General features: G+C 42.8%; 1 protein-coding gene across 5 annotated transcripts in view; it reads right to left on the bottom strand.

Moving 5' to 3' along the window:
• THSD7A (thrombospondin type 1 domain containing 7A) overlaps positions 1 to 21,899 on the bottom strand; it is a 268,112-nt gene that overhangs the window by 127,452 nt on the left and 118,761 nt on the right. For all 5 annotated transcript variants that reach the window (XM_081164264.1, XM_081164266.1, XM_081164267.1 and 2 more), the window contains exon 3: positions 8,350 to 9,181. In XM_081164264.1, coding sequence (XP_081020390.1) covers positions 8,350 to 9,181 — 832 coding nt within the window. The remainder of the gene's footprint in view (positions 1 to 8,349; positions 9,182 to 21,899) is intronic.

Here is a 21,899-nt window from a genome sequence, read left to right as displayed (position 1 = left end):
TCCAGGAAGAATGCATTACAATTACTAGGGAACTCATTCCTATTTTATTACAAGCAGTGCTTTTTTCTGGGGGGGGGGGGTACTCAGGGGTATGCATACCCCTAAACATTTTGTGAATCTAAGTTTGGTCTTATTGATGGGCAGTATTTCAAAAAGAGTAGGGAAATGAGAGTACCCCTAAACATTTTTTTTAGAAAAAAAGGACTGATTACAAGCAACAGTATATACTGATGAAGAACACATATTGTCACATTTGTCAAAACTGCTGTTATTTAATAGAGGGGGGGACCCAAACTTATTTACTACTATTTATTTACATAACAGCATTTCACACTGCTTATATGTTGATAAATATGTGTAAGAATAATGAATTGACACTCAAAAACATTTCTTAGAGCTGCAGTCCTTGACTAGGAAGTAAGCCCAATGGAAAAGTATGAGACTTATCCTGCGTAAACATTCACAGGGCTACATTTTACCCTTTTGCTTTTGAAGGTACTCAGACATGTAGCAGTTACAAGTAAGGAGGTGAAAAATGCTTTATATGTATTGTCATGTTGACTGGCTGCAAAACTGGGGAGCATCTTGGTGGTAAGGAGGGAAAATGAACAGGTGCAAACTTTGCCCCACATATGTCATTTTTACAATCTCCACTGCTGCCTAGCACCATTTCCTCAGTATTTCCTGCCTGAAAAATTCCAGAATGAGGGTGGCTATTGTGAAAAAGGCAGAGGATGTAGTTTCATGGAAACTTTTGCCATGCTATTCTCAAAGTTTGGGTACAGTAAATATCATTTCACCTTTATTTAAATCCAGATTCTGCACTATTCTAGCAATGAACTGAAGAACCAAATGACCTATAGATCAGTGCTTGCTGGGGGAAAGGAGACATTATGCGCAGGAATGCATAGCACAAGGCATAGCTGTACTTCATGTGGCGCTCACTTTAGAAAGTGTAAGCTTCCTAAATTGGCTCTAGATTCCCTACCAAGAAGTAAAATGCAAACATTAACTTCCAGCCTGCTTTTAGTGGTGGATGCAGCTTTTCACTTAACGTGAATACCATGGGGTGAACTGAGACAATGATAATTGCCTAGGGAGAAATTGGAGCTGATGGCAAGTGTCAAATATCACCATCAGGTAAAAGGCTGCCAGAATTATAGCATGTTGTAGACAGATAACCCAAGTCTGACTCTCAAAAACCAAAGTGAAACTTACAGCGCTGAGTTAGCTCAAAAGGTTCCCATTAACCAAACCATGTGCTTCAATAATATATTAATGGAAATAATGTATGAATAATACATTATTCCCATTAACCAAACCATGTGCTTCAAACCAATAAAGATACTAACATATATAATGGGGAAACGTGTACAGCAAGTCCAAACCATTTCATCCTGAGTTATGATGGATTACCATATGCAAAGCTGTCTGCATGGTGGTGACCACAGATACATATGGAAAAGGGTTAAAATGCTAATTTGAAAAGAAAAGTCTGTCCTAATAGAATTTCCCATTACTCGGTCTGATGGCTAAATAGTATTAGAAACTATACTGAGTGTTGTTCTGGAAATCCAACGTAACATCAAAGGAAGGGTAAGGGGTTTGCATCATCAAGTAGTAGAAACCGGATAGAGGATGACCTAAAAAACATACTAAGAAAAGGTTTATCAAAATATGACTTCAGGGCAACAGTCATTGAATCATGTGCTCTCCTGAAACCTATTAGGCTTCAGCTGCTTGTTTCAAAATACTGGTTTTTAGCCATGGCCAGACTGCTCTCTACAGCAAATACTCATGTGTCAGGGCTGGTATTTAGTAGGAAAATATCATTTGCCACATCCACATGCAATGCCTCTCCTTCCCTCTTCTGCTGAGCACCAAGAGAAGCCAGGGAATATGTGGAAGGAGACCATACTATGGACTTTCTCTAAGCCAGTGTTTATCCAGTTTCCTGGGGGCTGTTACAGCTGTATAGAGCTCTTTCTGGGTGGAATGGTGCTCCAAGCTGCTCCCACATAAGTGGTAACAAAAGGCCCAGGCTTTGTTTTTTTAAAAAAAAAAAACCTTCACTCTGTAGAGTACAGTGGTACCTCAGGTTGCATACGCTTCGGGTTACATATGCTTCAGGTTACAGACTCCGCTAACCCAGAAATAGTGCTTCAAGTTAAGAACTTTGCTTCAGGATGAGAACAGAAATTGGGCTCCGGCGGCGTGGCAGCAGCAGGAGGCCCCATTAGCTAAAGTGGTGCTTCAGGTTAAGACCTCCGGAATGAATTAAGTACTTAACCTGAGGTACCACTGTACTCCCCTGGCTTAACTTCCCCTCACTCTCAAACGTATTGCCTTTTTATGCTGGAGCTTCTTGTCATTTTACCCTTTTTTTGGCATTTCCCCCCATTACTTTTTATTCCCAGCACACTAGAACTGTTAACATTTATTTCCCCCTACTTGATTTCCCTTTTGATTACATACTGACTCCTCCATTGTTCTGGAATGAATAACGTAACTAAATTCAGCAGGGAGAATGCTGCCAACATAATCTCTGGGTACATGTCAGAAATGAAACAATTGAATGCTGAGTTGTTATTTCCAGCTTTAAAATGAAAGGGGGTGGGGAACCCACCTCCTACATACAAAGAGCACAATAATTCCAGGTTAAATAAGTAACAGCAGCTTTCACACTAGTAATGCAAGACTGTTCAGCTGTAGACCATTAACTCTACAGGATGAGGGGGTTCCACATTCCTGAGGGCTTGGGGGTTTCATATTCTACAGCTGTCTCTAGGGAACTACTCTACGCTGTTTATTCCTTTATTGTAGGCAGCATTTCTCTGCTTTAATTCTCCTCCTTTTAGTGTCCCATATAGCCTGAGCATTCATAAACATGATTTTCATTTTCCATTGGAAATTATTTTGTTTCAAAAGAAAAAGGAAATAAAACAAATTACTTTTTTTTCACTGAGTGCAGTCCACACTGCATATGTTTGGTCATTCAAGAGTATCTGTATGCTTTAAAGAAAAAGAAAAAAATAACACAAAGTTCCATCTCTTTTGGCAGCAACCTGGTAATTTTAGTACAGGGTCCAGCACTACCAAGCAGGGGTCATGAAGCACAGATGTATTCCCCAGCCTGTGCTCCTTTCACAGCTCATAACTGGAATCCTGTACTGAAAGGTGCCCCATCTTAGAAGAAGCAAGATGGGGCTGGACAACACGGCTAGTTGTGGCGTAGTGCCGAAAACCATGAGTGGAAGCCCACAAATCCCAAATTTCAGCTCTTCTCTCTGCCATAAACCTATTAGGCAAGTGACTCAGACTCTTGATGCAAATATGAAATATGGAGATAATATTGGCCACCTTATGGGGTGGTTGTAAGATTTACACAGATAAAAAGTCCATAAAATGCTATGAACCTTCTAAGGCATTACGGTATATAAATTAAGAAATACAAGGGAGGCTCACGAAAATTTGTGGGAAATTGTGGAGAGGGTGGTTAGGAGTTCTCCCCCCATGTAGGCCTCCAGGATGTCTCTATACACATCTGGTGCGCAGGCTGAAACACTACCTGGCCACAGACTGTCTCGCCAGAGTGGTGCATGCTCTAGTTATCTCCTGCTTGGATTACTGCAATGCGCTCTACGTGGAGCTACCTTTGAAGGTGACCCAGAAACTACAACTAATCCAGAATGTCGCAGCCAGACTGGTGACTGGGAGTGGCTGCCAAGACCATATTACACCAGTCCTTAAAGATCTATATTGGCTCCCAGTACATTTCCAAGCACAATTCAAAGTGTTGGTGCTGACCTTTAAAGCCCTAAACGGCCTCAGCCCAGTATACTTGAAGGAGCGTCTCCACCCCCATCATTCTGCCCAGACACTGAGGTCCAGTGCCGAGGGTCTTCTGGCAGTTCCCTGCCTGCAAGAAGTGAGGTTACAGGGAACCAGGCAGAGGGCCTTCTCGGTAGGACCGCCCGCCCTGTGGAACACCCTCCCATCACATGTCAAGGAAATAAACAACTATCTGACTTTTAGAAGGCAGCTGAAGGCAGCCTTATTTAGGGAATTTTTTTGTGTTTGAAGTTTTATTCTGATTTTGGTGTTCTGTTGGGAGCCACCCAGAGTGGCTGGGGTAGCCCAGCCAGATGGGCAGGGTATAAATAATAAAATGATGATGATGATGTGTTACAACTGCCAGATTCAGGAGACTTCATTCTCTCTCAATCTGTTTCTCAAAACCGGGATAAGAAAATCCACACCTGTGGCCAATTTTTGCCTTCACTCTCTGTTTAAATGGATCGCTGTGAGGTCTGTAATGAAAACAGACCATGCCTTCAGATACTCGCCTTGTCATAGCTATTGATCAGGCTGAAATATCCCTCAAACCAATCTGGAAACAAGACTGGGCACCTTAATTACCACAGGCAAGGGATGAAATACGTTCCAGTGCCACTTTCCGGGTATCAGCAAATGGATATATTGCAGCAGGTCAAAGGGAATGGTTTTACAAATATGGACATAACTGCTTCCAAGACTGGGCATTGCCATTCTTTATTTTGCATTCCGACATTTGTATATGGAAGCTGCTTTACACTGAGCCCCTATCTCTGGTCCACCTAGCTAAATATTGGCAACAACTCTCCAGCTTCTCTTTCCCAGTTCACCACCATCCCTGGAGAGAGAGGGCTTTGTTACCTGCCGCTAACTATCTATGCTACAGGATGTCCCTTTGTGCTCCAGCTAACACCTGGGACTGGCCCTGCCTCCCTCTGCACTGCTCCAGAGTGTGACTTAGGCTGCAACATCCATATATTTAAAACACTATGATACCATTTTAAACAGCCATGGCTTCCACCAAAGAACTCTTGGGAGCTGCAGTTTGTCGAAGGTGCTGTAAGTCATTAAGAGACTCCTATTCCCAGGGAGCTGAGGGCTGTCAGAGGAGAGCATTTTGAGGCTTGTTTGCTTGTTTGTTTTGCAATCAAGCAGCATATAATTTGTACAAAATAATAAATAAAATATTCCCATGCCAGAGCTACAATACCCAGATTTCTCTGAAACAAGGGATTGATTGTTAAACTACTCTGAAAACTGTAGTTCTGGGAGGAGAATAGGAGTCTCCTAACAACTCTCAGCGCCCTTAAGAAACTACAGCTCCCAGAACTCTCTGGGAGAAGCCATGACTGTTTAAAGTGGTTTCATGGTGCTTTAAATGTATGGTGCAAATGTGGCCTAAGTCACATTCTTCAGCAGTGCAAAGGGAGGCAGGGAACAACCATTGATGAAAAGTATTTGATTTACCAATCAACTATAAACTGTCCCGTAACCAATGAGAAAACTGGCACATCTACTTATGCACTATTTAAAAATACCCTTAAGAGAACTATGTTTGAGACATAAGCAAATTATTGCCATCAGTCATTCAGTGGGAGAAGAATCATAGAACTGTAGAGTTGGATGGGACTCCAAGGGCAATCTAGCCCAACCCTGTGAAATGCAGGAATCTCAGTATCTGACATATAAGGCCGAAACAAGAACAATTCTAGGAAAATGCTGGCCCTTTTAAATCTGCTGGATTTGCATTGGCGTTCATAGAACCATATGAATGCTGCTTCAAAAGAAAACTTTGCCAGATGCTTCTGTGAAAGAACTAATTCTTCGTTCCTATGCATTAGTTTGCAGAGTCTTCTTGTGGCCCGTTATCTTTCAGGTAATGTGGGTTGGTATGCCCTGAAAGCTACAGCTTCACTAGATTTTAAAAAAATGGTCTCAGTAGTAGAACATCTGCTTTGCATGCAGAAGGTCCCTGGTTCATTTGCCACCATCTCCAGGTAGGATTAGGAATGCCCCGTTTGAGAGAGCTGTTGCCACTCAACGTCAACAGTACGGAGCTAGATAGACCAATGGTGTGACTTGGAAGCATAAGGCAGCTTCCTGTGTTCCTACACTACTATTCTGTGTCTTTGGCCACACTCTTACACAAAATCTAGGTAAACATAACTCACGATGCAACTTCATTCCTCCTGTGCCATGTCCTATGTCCACTGCAGACAGCCAGTGATATGAGGCTGGGGGGAAGCACTGCACAGAACAATTGTGCCACATCACACATAGTGTTTATCTAAAGAGGAGGGAAAGAAACAAAGAGCAACAGCAACCCCGTGTCTCTCAAAACATCTGGTTGAGTCCTCTGTGGCTGGGTGTTTCTGGTTCAGAGCAGTGACATCATAAAGACATGGATGTTCCTTGAGCCCTGCGAACCTTGTATCAAGGGAGGCTTGTGAAAGAAAGCTCATTTGTACTTCCTCCGTGACAAGTGTCACAACATTTGCAAGGAGATGAGCATGAGTAATTTATTTTGACCGTTTCATAATGTATATTGTTGCCAAGCCTCTCTTAGAACATTAGAGCATAGTGGATTGTTGTAAGCGAACAGCAAAACCTCTGTTATGCATTTCCAGTTCGAGAACTGACTGAATGACCACTTTTAAAATGTTTTCCAATGGTGCTCGATGCAAGTTAAATCAGTACAAAAGAATACCAAGTAGAGCAAAATAAAAAGGGGTAAGGATGCAATCTTTCAACATGCTGAGCACAAGAGTGCAGACTGAAATTTAAGGCTGAGGTTTTAAACCCTACTAATCAGATGTTCAATTGAACACTATGTTATCTCCAATCAACTGTGGGTAAGATTGATGGGTAAGCATTACAGTAAAGAGGAAAATGGAGCATGTAAATATATAAATCTCCACATCAAGTTCATGGGGCATTCATTTGAACATGAACGCTTATTCAAACTAAGCATGTAAAATCTTATCCAGATAAGTGAATTTCTGATCTCACAGGTTTTTTCCATTTATAATTGAGGGTTTCGCATATCCCCATTTGAAAATATATCTTTGGGAGAAGAAATGGCTAAGGAGTAAACCCTCCACAAACCCAGAGGGGAGTCACTAAGACAGTTGGATGGTGCATTGTATGCCTCCTTTTGGCAACTCCTGCAGCCAAGCTGGTGCCAAATGTATTGCTCTGCTTTCCTTTGGACCACATCAGTGAGGCCGAGAGGAGGGTCTTGTCATCTGGGCAGCCCAGGACCTCCATACTGACTGCCCAGGTTTGCACCCTGGAGAGGTCATTTTGGTGCTGCTAACACACCAAAAGCAACACAGGCAACAGCGGTTATGAGTTATCGGTCTCTGCAGCCACAGCAGGCGCTGTGATTCTCCAGCGGTTTGACTTCACCCCTGGAGGCACACTCCATTATCTCTCAAGACAGATGGATGCCGCCAACAACAACAACAACAACAATTTCCTTGCCCAAATTAGTAATGAAAAACAAAACTCTATCTCATTCACAAAAGTTAACTGATTGTATACCCAAACATGCTATAAGGAAAAGGGCGTGCAAAATTGGAAAAGACAATACTGAGAATTTTCTGCCCAGGTTTTGCACCTGCATTTTCAAGAATTCTAAGTGCAGCTTATTTTTCCACTCCCAAACATAAGAGCAAAACAAAGGCAGTGGGGGAGGGGGGTGATATGTATATCTCAAAGTGCAACTTGTATGCTTTATTGCATAGTGAACATGATTGCTGGGTCCAACATTTCAACTCTCACAGGGGCCTCTATTCATTCTGCAATAAAGGCACGAAGGACACTTTGATTTACATAGTTCACCATCTCTCTACCTTGCTGTGCAGATTTGTCTAGGGAATTTGGTCAAGTTGAGTCTGCATGATGGCCTTCCAAAACAATTTCCTCTTTAAGATCTGTAATTTGTATATCCATTCTTAATTGACATTTCAAAACACTGCGACTTCTACTGAAGTGATTAGTCCGTTGTCCTATATGCTACAATGATTTACAGGTTTCAACTCTCTGCAGTTTGCACAGCATTCCACTGGCATTGTGCATCCTGGTCACTATCATTCTCATCTAAACCCTGGACACCAAATAAAATGTACAACAAGAGCCATACTTTAAATCGAGTAAAGGCTGAAGGGACAGCAACACTGGTTTACCCACTAGCGTTCTCCCACAGGTACTCACCCCCACCCCCAATTTCCCCTCTAGCCACTCCCACTGGCCTTGATTCATGCATGGGAGGTTGCCACCAAGCTTTAAAAGGGGAGAACTTTAAAAAGAGATACATCCAACCCCCAATTTGCACAGGAGCTGCGTCCGTGGTCCCTGTGCACATCAGCAGAGTCCACATAAGCCTGCATTCACCCTGTTATGCCCCGCCCCCATCCTGCCCTCTCCTAGGTCCAAAATGACCTGTACGTCAATGGAACACACTCAAAATCCTCACTGCCTGTAGAGGATTAAGTTGAGGAAAAACAGGATTACCTCAAGGCAACAGTCTTCCCATTCCTGTGAGTGCACATCACCAGCCTCGTCTGGTATCCAATCTGTATGTCCCAATATTTGTTCTCCTGTCTGTTCTGTCTGTTACGGTTCCTTTTCTTCTTCAGAAGCTCACGGGCTTCCGGATCCCTTATCGCTTTCTCCTTGTCCTTTTCCTTTTCTTTGTTCTTCCCTCGTTTCCTCGCTTGCCTTATGTGACGGGTATGGGGCACCGAACAGGAACTCCAGGGCCCCACGTTCAGGCTGTACATGCTTTCCTCAGCGCTGCATGGAGATGAGTTGCAAACCTGGAACTCAGTCAGGTTAGCACAGGCAGAGCCTCCGTATTGGGGTGGGGCAACAATGTGTCGGACGCGATGCATCAGCCCTTTGCCGCAGGTCTTGGAGCACTCTGACCAAGCCGAGAATTCGGACACGATACAGTCCTGCCGGCAAGGGATGAGGCATCCCTGTTCTAGCTGAGGCTTCGGCTCAAAGTACTCACATATAGTGTCCTCAGCAACAACACCATTCGATTTCTGGACACAGGTTATGTGTCTCCTCTGAATCCCTTCTTCCCCTCGGACGCACTCCGCGAGTTTCTCGACGCTCCTTGAAAGAACTGGCTGGCACGGATTCCAGTCGCCCAGCTGCCAGTCGTATAGCTCCTTGTGCCGGTCACAAACCCGGAAGCAGTTCTGCTGGTTGTCTGGCCTCTCTGCCTGCCTGCAGTTCGTGACCAGCGTGGTCCATCCTTCCACGTGGGCACACCAGACCGCTCGGGTTTGGATGCCTCCTGGGCCGCATTCATCTCCCATGCACCTGCCCCATGGACCTGGGAAAACAAAGAGGGGAGGGGAGATTGAAATATCTGGCATTCCAAATGCTGTTTCTTCATTAAGACGCAAGTAGGAAGACGACCAAGTTCAGGTTCAATATATGCCAGACTCTCTACATCGTTAAAATTAATGAGGGATAGCTGTTGGTGTCACTTCACATACCATGCAGACTGTGGAAAAGCACACAACAATAGTTCTGTGCCACGTTTTTCTCATCTTTCCGCAGATTGGGAATGTATTTGGATTTTGTTTCATGCAGTATAAATATCTGAACTCCTGGCATTCTTCTGAGAGAGGTCATGTTATCAAAATTTAAAGAATTAATGTGGCCTTAGTGATTTCTGCTCTCATGTTACATGTGGAATTTTGCATACATTTCCTATTAAGTTCTCCCTCCTTTAGTGATCTACCCAGTGCTAGAAAATGGTATAAAGCAGTAGCATGAACTGAGAAGTGAACCATATGATACACATATTTTGGGTGGGATGGGTGGCAACTGCCCAGGTCTTACACATGGAGAAGTCCACATCAACGATGACCAATAATGACCATAAAGCATTGCCACATTGCTGCTAACTCCCCATCCCAGAACCCCACTAACAGGAGTTGCATAAGCAAACCTAATGTGGAAAATCACAAAACAAACATGCGGGGAGGGGGTGCGCAATGTAACTTTGCCACAAATTGCCTAAATTAAACACACCGCAGAAATGCAAATTGTCAGTGTTGGATTATGAATCAACAATTAGACTTGTTTTTTTAAGTAGGATACTTTCGCACCTCAACAAAAACTGTCGCTGGCCCCTTTCTTCCTCCTTTCTGCCTTTGTTGGGGAAGAATCAAATGGTGGGGCCAGTAAGCTTGCTTGAGAGAGGTTAATTCCAAATTAACTCTAGCATCAGTTGCTTCTGACATGATTCAGATCCTCCCTAGGTTCCTCTCAGCCATCAGCAAGTGGCTGCAGCCCTTGCCTATGTGTTTAACTTTAGAGTGGCTGAAGACAAGTAACAAAATAGGCCTGCTTATCAGTCTGCAACCACTTAGGACTTGGGCACAGCAGAAGTGGGAGCTTGAGTTGCTCTTTTTGTACTAGTCCTGCCCCATTTTGTAGATACTACATTATATCTCCATGGAGTCTTTAAGATACTGTCAAAAGAAAATAAATTTAGTTTCATAGCATCTGGAAAGGATGCAGAAGCTTACCCAAGCTTACCCAAATGTTTCTTCCAGTTTCTCTGTCCCCTGTGAGCTTAAGCATTTCATTAACTTCTGAAGCTTTAGAGACAGTTTGCAGCATGGACATGGTTGAAGCTTTTCCAAATGTTGTCATAGCTTCCTTTTTATCTCAATCTGGCCTTTTCAACTTGTGAAAGCAAAAGAGCAACCTCCAAATTATTTATTTTAAAAAATAAATTACCATCAACAATCCTGCAGTCAAGACTGTCATCTGTTCTCTCTACAGAGAGACAGCACGTGAGAAATTCCTATTCATAATCTCACATCTGAATGAGCTACCAATAAAAGTTGGGGAGCATAAGACGAGATAGAATTTACAACAATCCTGATACAGTTTTTCAATTGTGTGTAAATGATTTCTTTAAACTTGTTATTTGGTGTTTACATTAATTGACATTAAAAAAAAGATTCCCATATGCAGAAGCCAGAAGTACTGAAGGAAAGCTATACAACGCAAGTGAATCCTATATAAATTTTTTTGGTCTTTCAATTTTACAAACATAAATTCTTCACATACTGCTTCTGATGCCAAATATAGATAGGCCTTTAAAGGATTATGTGCATATGGTTTTGGAGTAAGTTTTGTTTTTAACACCGGGGTGTGTGTGTGTGACATTGACGCATGGTAAAGTGAAAAGGAAGGTGAATCTCAAGCAAGATTTCAGCCCATTGGTCCCCCAAAGCCTTAAAATGGGCAGAGTCAGTAATATGGAGTCTAAAATACTGCATACCCTGCCTTAATTAGATGCGAGGGGGCAGGAGGAGGAGCGAGATATAAACCCATGGCTGCAGTTGACTGCTTTAATTTATTCTGTTTTTAAGGGGGGGGGATCAGTATTTAACAGAGTCAAAAACATCATTATTGCGAAGTTAACTTGAGTCCAAAAAGCTTATGGCACACAGAATGTGTTAAGTCTCTAAGGCAGGGGTCAGCAAACTTTTTCAGCAGGGGGCTGGTCCACTGTCCCTCAGACCTTGTGGTGGGACAGTATATTTTGGAAAAAAATGAACGAATTCCTATGCTCCACAAATAACCCAGAGATGCATTTTAAATAAAGATACATTCTACTCATGTAAAAACACGCTGATTCCCAAACTGTCCGTGGGTCAGATTTAGAAGACGATTGGGCTGGATCCAGCCCCTCGGCCTTAGTTTGCCTACCCATGCTTTAAGGTGACACAAGACGTTTCCCTTGTTTTTGCAACAAGTGACTTAAAGTGGCTGGCTCTGGACACTTCTACAAGATGATCATTCTTAATTTGCTTAGCTTTTAAGGAGGTGTACTGTAGGTGTGGAAGAGGTGTGAATGCACGTGATTAAGTGTAAAAAGACAAAGCTGTGCTTCACTAAAACTCATGAAAGAAAAGGAGAATTTGTGGTTGAGAATTAGGCTGAGAATGGAGAAGGGGATACAATGAAAGGGGACAGATGGGAAAGTAGAAGGTCTCAAGGTGGGCAAAGAAATGTTAGCACGTTGTGCAGAGGTATGGAAGCTTTTTCAGTCTGTGAGCCCCATTGTGGGTTACCTTCCAGCAGCTACCTGTCAGTGGTAGTAAAAGGTAAAGGGACCCCTGACCATTAGGTCCAGTCGTGACCGACTCTGGGGTTGCGGCGCTCATCTTGCTTTATTGGCTGAGGGAGCTGGCGTACAGCTTCCGGGTCATGTGGCCAGCATGACTAAGCAGCTTCTGGTGAACCAGAGCAGCGCACGGAAACACTGTTTACCTTCCCGCCGGAGCAGTACCTATTTATCTACTTGTACTTTGACATGCTTTTGAACTGCTAGGTTGGCAGGAGCTGGAACCGAGCAACGGGAGTTCACCCCGTCGCGGGGATTCGAACCGCAACCTTCTGATCAGCAAGTCCTAGGCTCTGTGGTTTAACCCACAGCGCCACCCGCATCCCGTCAGTGGTAGTAGGTGGGGTCAAAGACAAAAGTGGTCAGAACAATGGATGTCGCTCTTACACTTCCACAGTAGGCTGCATCCTACTTTCTACACACGTGAGCAAGAGACATTACCAATCACACATTCCAGCAGGAAAAGACACTCAAGGAGAGTGCAAAGAAGGACTGGGAGACAGCACGGCTACTGGAAAATAAGCCCTGGAAGGGCACATTTGGCCACTGGCACTGAGGTTCCCCAACCATGCTGTAGTGGAATGGGCTGGAGAGGAATGAATGACTGGACATGAATGCGTGGTCACAGTGGGAAAATGGGAGCTAGATAACAAGAGGCAAAGGGAAATATAAAGAAAGTGGTAGCGGGACAGAGGGTGTGGGGCAGCAGGAGGGGAGTGAAAAGCACATGCAGCCCACTGTTCTGTGTTACAAGTGGCCCATTGTCCTGAGAGTTTATATTTGCAATGTAAACTACTCCATTGCCATGCCTTGAACTGGCTGTCCATCACTTCAGAGGGGCTTACAGAAGCATAGAAGCGTCCCTCTTTACATGCAAAAGGGATTACCCCCAAGTTTGTGTTTTTGTAGGTACCAGCAACAATTCTCAGACTCTGCAGTCTGGTGGCCTAGTGAAACTTGGGGCAATGATTAATTAAACCAAATTAATCCATGGATCTCTAATTAATTAAATCAAACAGAATGGTAGGAAGTTTTGTTTTGTTTTTGCTCTGGCGCTCAAGGGTAAAGGCACGACTTTGAGTTTACTGCTATCAGTTCAACGAAGCATTCAGGCAGCAATTAAGTTTGCAACAACAAAACTAGGCAGTGAGGGGAAGAAAATGACCTGCAGAATGTGCCAGGCACATGTTCCCGTTGTCAAAACACTAGAATTTGCTGTGCATCCTAAATTGGTAAAAAACAATCATCACACAGATTTTAAATGGGTCTACTTGGATGAATAACGAAGCAGGATTTGCAAGGGCCTTGAAGTGTTTCCAAATAACATTTTGACTGACTGTTAGTCATTGAAGCAATGCCATCTCAGATCCTGCTTCTGGCTACGTGTAAAGGAGACAGTATTACTGTTACATATTCATAACATTCAGCCTAGTTGGGAAGTTTCTAGCAGAATTATTTTAGATGAAAACGACAGTATTCATTGGCAGAAACAATTTTCACCACCCAAAGACTTCATTGCTTGTGCTTGAAGTACATTCTCAAGTTTGCATGGATTTCTATCTACACCATCAACACGCTCCTGAAACTACCAGATAGAGCTATCCAGTATTTCAGATAGCAGTCTTTCTCAAGCCTACCTGGATTTGTCAGGAATTAAACCTAGGATCTTCTGCATGTAACACAAATGTTCTACCATCCATAAAGTTACAGCTCCCTTTCCCACCTCTTTGTTCAAGGCTAGATTTGGTATTTCGGACTAGAGGGAAACCCACGATAGCCTACAATGAACTCCACTTACCGAGTCAGACTATATTCTTGTCCCCTCCTTCTCTCTGGCCCTTGCCATACTTCACTGTGCTTCAGAAAGGTCCGCAGTTTATGAGAAGGTTCCAAAGCTATAGCAGCTGTGAATGGACCCATTTTTTCCAAGATGCACATAAATGTTCTGCTGCCTCTAGGGTGCCAGCCTACCCTGAAAAACTCTAGTTTAACCATCGGTTCTCAAGCCAGCGTATCTGAAATACTATTGCAACAATCTTTCAAAGCTTGAACAATAATTGCAAGGACTTTTAACACATTCACAGAATATGTGGGATGGGGGTAGGGAGGTGCATCATGGTGACTGTTCTTGAAACTGTGAACAAAATATGCACAAAGTTGCAGCGATGGACAAATCTGTCAATTTCATTGGCTCTTAACTTCTCATTTTTCCAGTCTTAAATTCAATTTGCCCAATCACCATATACATTTACGTTTCTGAGAAACAAAGTTTACATGGAAATGTACATGCATTTTCATTTAATATTTTTCCTAATATACACATTTGCATGTAATCTTGCCTAGCATATATGCTTTTCTGCATTCAATTACTATGATGCATTCTTGCACATTATTTTAGTGTGTGCATCTGTGTGTGCACTTTTCACTAACAAACGTGTTTTGCACACATTATTTGGAGGGAGAACTGCATCACAAAATGTGGAAAAGTATGAATTTCAAAGGAAAGCTATGTTCCAGCTTGTATACTGGTTTGGGGGGGGTGCAAATTTGGTAGTTTTGAGTTCAGATGAATTGCATGCGTACAGATTATTGATGTACAGCTGAGAATCCTGAAACTGGCCAAGTCCCTCCTCATACAAAGACTCTTTTCAGAACTTAGGCTAAACACATGGAGGAGGGGATGGGGGAAAGAGAATAGAGACTGCAATCCTGCTGCCCACTCCTTCCATTCATTCTGCCCATTATTGTCACTCAATTGGGACTATAGAAGGACACAAATTACAATCACAAGCTTCTTTAGTGAGATGCGCACTGAAGGACATGTCCCCAAACTGATTTAAAAACAACAACCGCAGCACTACTTTCATATTGCTGGAGAACAGATGTGCCATTTTCCCAGCCAAGCCTACACAGCACATGCATCGCACGTTGTGATACAGGCAGCCTTTATTCTGCCACCAGCTCTTGCATTATATAAAAAAAGCATTCACTGGTCTTCAATAGCTGTGTGGGATGTGGACTGACACAGATTTTATAACACAATCTCCGAGTGCAGATTATTAATAGAATATGGCACTTTTAGTCTCTGCGCTCTGTGTTGCAGAAGATTTGAAGCAAAACACAACAACACTTCAACCCCGCAGAATGCACTACAGAAGAAAAAGACACTGGGTAGTCAAACATTTTGCTCGCAGACTTTAAAACCTTGAGCATTACATCCTTGATAGCAATGCCAGCTGGCAGAGACAGATTCAGCACATGAAAAACCCCTGTGTGTTTTTGGCAGATTAAAGTTTGAATTAGGGTTTCCAAGGTTTAGCTAGATAGCCAGCAAAATAAATGTATGTTTTAAGCGCAAATACATTTCAGCAAGATTACCCTAGTTTATCTCTAAACAACCTCCCACAAATGACATGACTGTTGCTGTATGCATTTTGTTCCAACTGTATTTACATCGCAGGCGAGCGTAGGGTGGCAACGTGTGGAGTTTTACCGAGGAACACTGCTCACATTTGGAGAGAAGGAGACAGAAATGCATAAAATCACCACGCAATGCAACGTTATCTCAGCCAAACGCAAAGCAAGCTCTTCTACCTGCCACACTGCAAGTCTCTGTCTTATCACATTACCACACCTTGCATATACTGTGTGTGTCCAATTAAGCAGACCTCCTTTTTACAGACCAGGCTGCTGCTGGCCTACTCTAGATGAAGCATTACTTGCTTTTGTGTGACAAGAGTCTTGAAGCAATCCCACATTCAAAAGAGACTGCAGCATATTGAACGGTTCTTGATGGCCTAAAACATGTCAGCCCCTGCCTTCCCCCACCCCCCCACCTCCCCACAAACCAATCTATTCCTGCAACTGCAAACGGTAAGCAAATAGAATTACATTATTGCAGCATGACACAGGACCCGAAGCAATGTAAATGAGAAAAAGTGCTTTCAAGTGTAGAACTGGAAAAGGTGATAAATGACAGTATAAATTTAGCCGTATCTTATAGCTCTGATGGCACTTTAGGCTTAAGCAAGGAATTGAAACATGTCCATAAAACATGCTACAAACAGAGCACGTAAGAACCTGGAAGGTTTTTATAAAGTATTTTACTGTCCAATCTGATGAGTTGCTGAGCTGAGGCAGGAGCTTGTTAAGTGCTGGAGAGAGGAAACTCTTAACACAGCAGGGGGAGAGAAGGAAACTTCAAGGGAAGAAGGGCCAGAGCGATGGAAAGTTGCAGAAGTATAAGAATGGAATTCTGCAGCTTTGAAAATGAAGCATTGCATTTCCACACACATTTATTTCCCTATGGTGACACTGCAGAGGCAGCCACAACTAACTTCAAACGATTTTCTTTTTCCTCCTCCTCCTGGGAAAATTAGCAATCTGCCACATTTGAATAAGAAAAGCAGGCAAGGAAGAAGAGAACCAACAACATAGGACCCTATGGTGTCAATGGGACATAGTCGGAAGGTACCGTATTTTTTGCACTATAACACTCACTTTTTTCCTCCTAAAAAGTAAGGGGAAATGTCTGTGCGTGTTATGGAGGGAATGCCTACGGGTGGCATGCCTATGGATTTTCCTCCTCTAAAAACTACGTGCGTGTTATGGTCGGGTGCGTGTTATAGAGCGAAAAATACGGTACATGATAACAACAACTTTGCTGAAGGCAAGCAGATCTGAGTCTGGTCAGAGCCAGGATGAGCCTGCAAGCATGCCCTCCTGAGTTACATCAAAAAGGCAAAGTATACATGCACTGAGGATGTGGTGAGGACCATCAGCTTAGATGGCTTTAAAAGCAGATTATATGGATTCGCGGGAGATAAGGCAATCAATGACCACCAGTCACAATGGCTGTGTATTACCTCCACAGTATAAGAGAAGGCAATGTAAAAGAGGCACCTGCCTCTGGGGGAACAAGAGAGTCCTGTTGCCCTCATGTCCCACTTGTGAGCTTCCCTTGGGCATCTGGTTGGCCGCTGCTGGAAAACAGAGATAAAGCTTTGGCCTGATCTAGCAGGGATCTAGAGGGGGAAAGAGGGTGGGGGTGTATATAGTTGGGAGCTGTAATAACTCACTCTGTATGAACCTGCTGCCTTGAATGTGTGTGCAAATCATCTTCTGAAGTGAAGCTGCTGTAGCTGCTTATGGGAATAACATAGAGATCTAACCTTCTCTAGCTTATTGCTCAATAAACGGTTCCTCCGAGAGCACTGCTTCAGACTGCAGGCTGAAGGCTGCATAACAGAATGCTTTCCTGCTACTATTGAATAATTCCTCTACACACAGAAAACTAGCAGGTCAGGAACAAAGTGAGGCTAAAACCTTTCTCCCTGTCACCCAGTCTTATACATCTAGGGAACTTATAATACAGAAAAGCATTCAAAAATGAAAACTTCCATCTACTTAAGTGGTACATTCCATGCAAGGTTTTCTATACAATGAGTTTATGGTGGGTGGTTGTTCCTGTTTTGTTTTTTTTAAAGAGCCTCTTAAAACTAGATAATTTATCATTTCTATAGGCAACCTTCTGTTGGCATGGACAACCAAATGCGTACACACTGAGGGGTGCGAAGGACATAACAGAATAAATGTAATTAAGTCTGATCTATTCGTTCCAAAAGAACAGTAACAGGAAAATGTGTTAGTTTTGAAACATCTTTGTGCTTTAAATTTTACTATCCTGTCTGATTCTGAGGATAAGCAAACTAATGTGGAAGTGATAGTATTTTGCTGCACGATGGGTCTGCAAGCTTGGTAGATGTATAAAGCTCTTTACATGCGAGGAGGAGATAAAAAGGATTTGGCAGATTATGAATTAACCTCAGATGTAGAATAACTCAAAAATATTACTTATGAAAAGCTTTTTATTTTAATCACAAGCAAAGACAATGCTGATGCATACTGTATGCAACTGATTTAAAGCTTAAAGCCCTGAAGTATTAATGTGGAGTAATGCAGGGGTGGTCCTTCCAGATGTGCCTATACCAGATGGGCTACAATTCCCACTGGCCCCACCAAGCATGGCCGGTAATCAGGAATAATGGGAATTGTAGTCGAGCAATGTCCGGAGGTGGCCACACATTGGCCACCCCTGGAGAAAAGGAAGTAACGCAAACTGCCTTCCATTGCTTACTTACCTAGTAATACATCCCATTGAATTCCCTGCTTCTGAACAGACATACATAAAACTGGACTGCATGCAATTCACAGTCAGAAATAGGAAACTAACATTAACACAAGTCCTATGTAGATATAACTGACATTTAAAGAAGAAGAAGATTATTTTATTATTTATACCCTGCCCATCTGACTGGGTTTCTCCAGCTACTCTGGGCAGCTTCCAGCATATATAAAAACATAACAAAACATCAGACATTTAAAACTTCCCAATACAGGGCTGTCTTCAGATGTCTTCTAAAAGCTGTGCAGTTCCTCATCTCCTTGACATCTGATGGGAAGGTATTGCACAAGGAGGGTGCCACTGCTGAGAAGGCCCTCTGCCTGATTCCCTGTGACCTCCTGTCTTGCAGTGAGGGAACTGCTTCTCACACCAACCTTGAGTTCTCACACACTCACAGTATCTCTGTGCCATGAGAAGCAGCTGAGCTACAGAAGTCTCAACATCTTGATAGTAATGATGTTCTGATGTAGAGAGAGCAGCATATAGGCACCGTCATACAGTTAGCTTGATAAAAATAGCATCCCCTTGCTATTTAACATTTGGCCAGCAAAGTGTGGTGTGTTGCTGAGCAATTTCCTACCTGCTGTTTTTACCAATTAATTTGTCACTAAAACACTACTCTGGATACATGGGATTTGGATATCATTCATTACTCTGGTGTTACCTAGGGATTTAATCAACAAGTAAGTGTTTGACCCACCCCTTCTCTCCAGGGAAAGGGCAGAAAAACACAAAAAGACACAATATTGTAGCAAGATTCTTTAACAGGCACAGTTGACTCCTGCCCAGGCAACCAGAGGGCTGGGATCCACCCCAATTTCCCCTCACAAATCTATTTTGGTTCCTGTAATTCAAGCTCCCTTCAGACTACAAGGGACCATTCCTGCATTCCTACTTGCCAAGACTGTCTTAACCCCTGGCGTGTTGGCAACAGCTTTTGTGGCAGGCTGCTCCTAACCTTAATAGACCAGAGAATGTCAGGTGATACTCTCACACTGACATATATAGAAGCATTCAGGTCAGGCACCCTTGCAATTTCTGTAAGATGAGTTGGCCGGACTGCTCCTGCCTGTGTTTTTGTTGTTGTTGTTTTTTGTTGTTGTTTTTTGTCAATGAGTGAAGTCAAGCACTGTGATGAATGAGTTGTTTGGATACCAGAGGAAATGAATCCCCGGGGTCCTAAAGAGCTCAAGTTTGCCCCTCCTTTTTAGTACACCTTTCCTGCTTCCATCTCATTTTCTAGTTCTTGGAATATTCACACACTGTCCTTCCTGTCCCACCCACCCCCACCCCCCAGCAATCAGGTTGCATCTTTCCTGTGGTGGGCTTGACTGAGATCTGGTACTTCCTAGAATTTCTCTTCTGCAAATACTACTGCATAATAAGTGTAGGTGGACATTAAAGAGTAGCGTACATACCCTGTCACATAGCAAACGCAAAATGTGGAAACTGTGTGAAGGGGCTTAGGCATATGTTCTAAAGTGCTGGAGCTAAAGCCCAGGCACTAAAATGGCTTATTTAACTTACAATACAGTACAATGGTTTACATGTCTACTCAAAAGTAAGTCTTTGCATTTAATGGGGCTCACTCCCAGGTTAAGTGGGTACAGGATTGCAGCCTAGGCTTTGGTTTAGGATTGGAATTCTTATACCTTTAACAGCTGTTTGACAAGCAGAAATTCAACAGGTTTAGGCAGAAATGCACATTATCTATTAGACCATTTATTTACATGTGTGGCCACTGATTTATTGGCAGGCCTTCCACTCCACCTGCAAAAGAGGATGCAAATTTGAATGACACAAAACAAATGCAAACTTTATGCAAATCTGTGCCCTCTGAGAGCCAGTGTGGCGTAGTGGTTAAGAGCGGTAGTCTCGTAATCTGGGGAACCGGGTTCGCCGTCTCCGCTCCTCCACATGCAGCTGCTGGGTGACCTTGGGCCAGTCACACTTCTTTGAAGTCTCTCAGCCCCACTCACCTCACAGAGTGTTTGTTGTGGGGGAGGAAGGGAAAGGAGAATGTTAGCCGCTTTGAGACTCCTTAAAGGGAGTGAAAGGCAGGATATCAAATCCAAACTCTTCTTCTTCTTCTCTTTTGCAAGTGAGACAGAAGGTCCAATCCACATATAGTGTACTGGGCCAATAAAATTCTTTCAGCACACCTGCCTTGGACAACCACTAACCCAGTCACATCACTTGTTCTCTGCAAAATATAATATTATCCTGGCTGCTTCTGTCATACACTGAAATTACACAGACCCAGTGAAGGCGCTGATTTATAAACAGAAATGATCAATGTGACACACACAATACATTAAAGAATGCAGTATTGTTTTGTAGAAAAACAAGTCATTGTAAACAGAACACAGTTGCACTTGTTGAGAAAATCATATATTGTCTAGGTTGTAAAAAAACCCCACACAACTTCTAGCACTAAAGAGCCCTCCTAATTTATTCAGCAAATAATCCTAGACTGTAAAAACTAGCCAAGTGAATCAGGAGGGGTGATATAAATGTGTTTTCTTAAGAGTTGAGGTTGCTATAGAGATTACACCAATTATAGAAATTAACAGCGCTATTTCACTATAAGAAAATGAAAAAGAAAAAATAAAGGAAATGAAATCAGTAATATAGGCTTTCCCTTCCAGTGCAGAAACAGAAAGGGATATTGGGCCAATTAGGGTGCAATTAACAGCCTATTCAGCACTAATCCCCCAGCCACAAACAAAAGGAAGCAACAGAATGGAAGACATGAAAACAGGAACCTTTTAATCAAGACACAGGAACCCTGAAAAGCCTCAATAGCACTCTGCCTGTTCATGCTTAACAAGCCTGGTGCTGCAGTTGTGGCTTACTGCAATAAAATCACAACAAATCAGGTGGGGGGGGGACCACGGCAGGGCACCACAGAAAACACTAGACCACCATAATCTGATAACGATTGAGTTGTCAAAGGATGGTGATTTCAGAGACTGGGACAGAAGCACAATTAGACCGATAAACACCAGCAGAAGTTTAGATATTCATGAATCTTAACATTCAGAGAGAATTGTATTTCGTATCCTCACTGGGAGATGGATCGTGAAACTGTAGTGTCCTAAGACTGAAAAAGAATATGGACAGAGATTGTTGTAGAGGTCAAAGCATGTAGGATTAAAAATATGCTGGAAGATACGCTGCTTTTTTGTGCACAGAAAAGATGTCTTCAGGAGATACAAGAAAAAGCCGTAAGGGCTGCAGGATCTACGTGTTTCTTTCCTTTGTCGAAGTGTGGAAAAAGCCAGATCAAAGAATACACTACAATCTCTGGTCATTGAACAAGTCTTGTGACAGAATGAAGTGCTGGCATTGGCACTGAAAATATCCATGAAGCACGGGGCAATATGCAAAGCACATAAATAATAAAGAATATATCTCACCTCGCAATATACTCTTATGACACATGCCAACTACGTCCCATATACTAAATTTAAGCCAATAAATTTTTAGCTTAGAAATCCAGGTTTTTCCTTCTTCTGTGAGACCACAGGCAGGGACTATCAACACACACACACACACACACACACACACACACACACACACTATCTCTAAAGATATTCCAGCAAGGGAAAGGCATCATTGTACAAAGGAGAATAGATTTACATTAATGACATGAGTTCGCTGCCAGAACACAACAAAATACAGTTGGCCAGCAGCTTACACAGGTATTCATTT

This window comes from Podarcis bocagei (assembly GCF_964188305.1).
Source record: "Podarcis bocagei genome assembly, chromosome: 12".
Classification (NCBI taxonomy): domain Eukaryota; kingdom Metazoa; phylum Chordata; class Lepidosauria; order Squamata; family Lacertidae; genus Podarcis; species Podarcis bocagei.
Note: the sequence above shows the minus strand (reverse complement) of the source record. Positions and strands in the feature narration are given on the sequence as shown.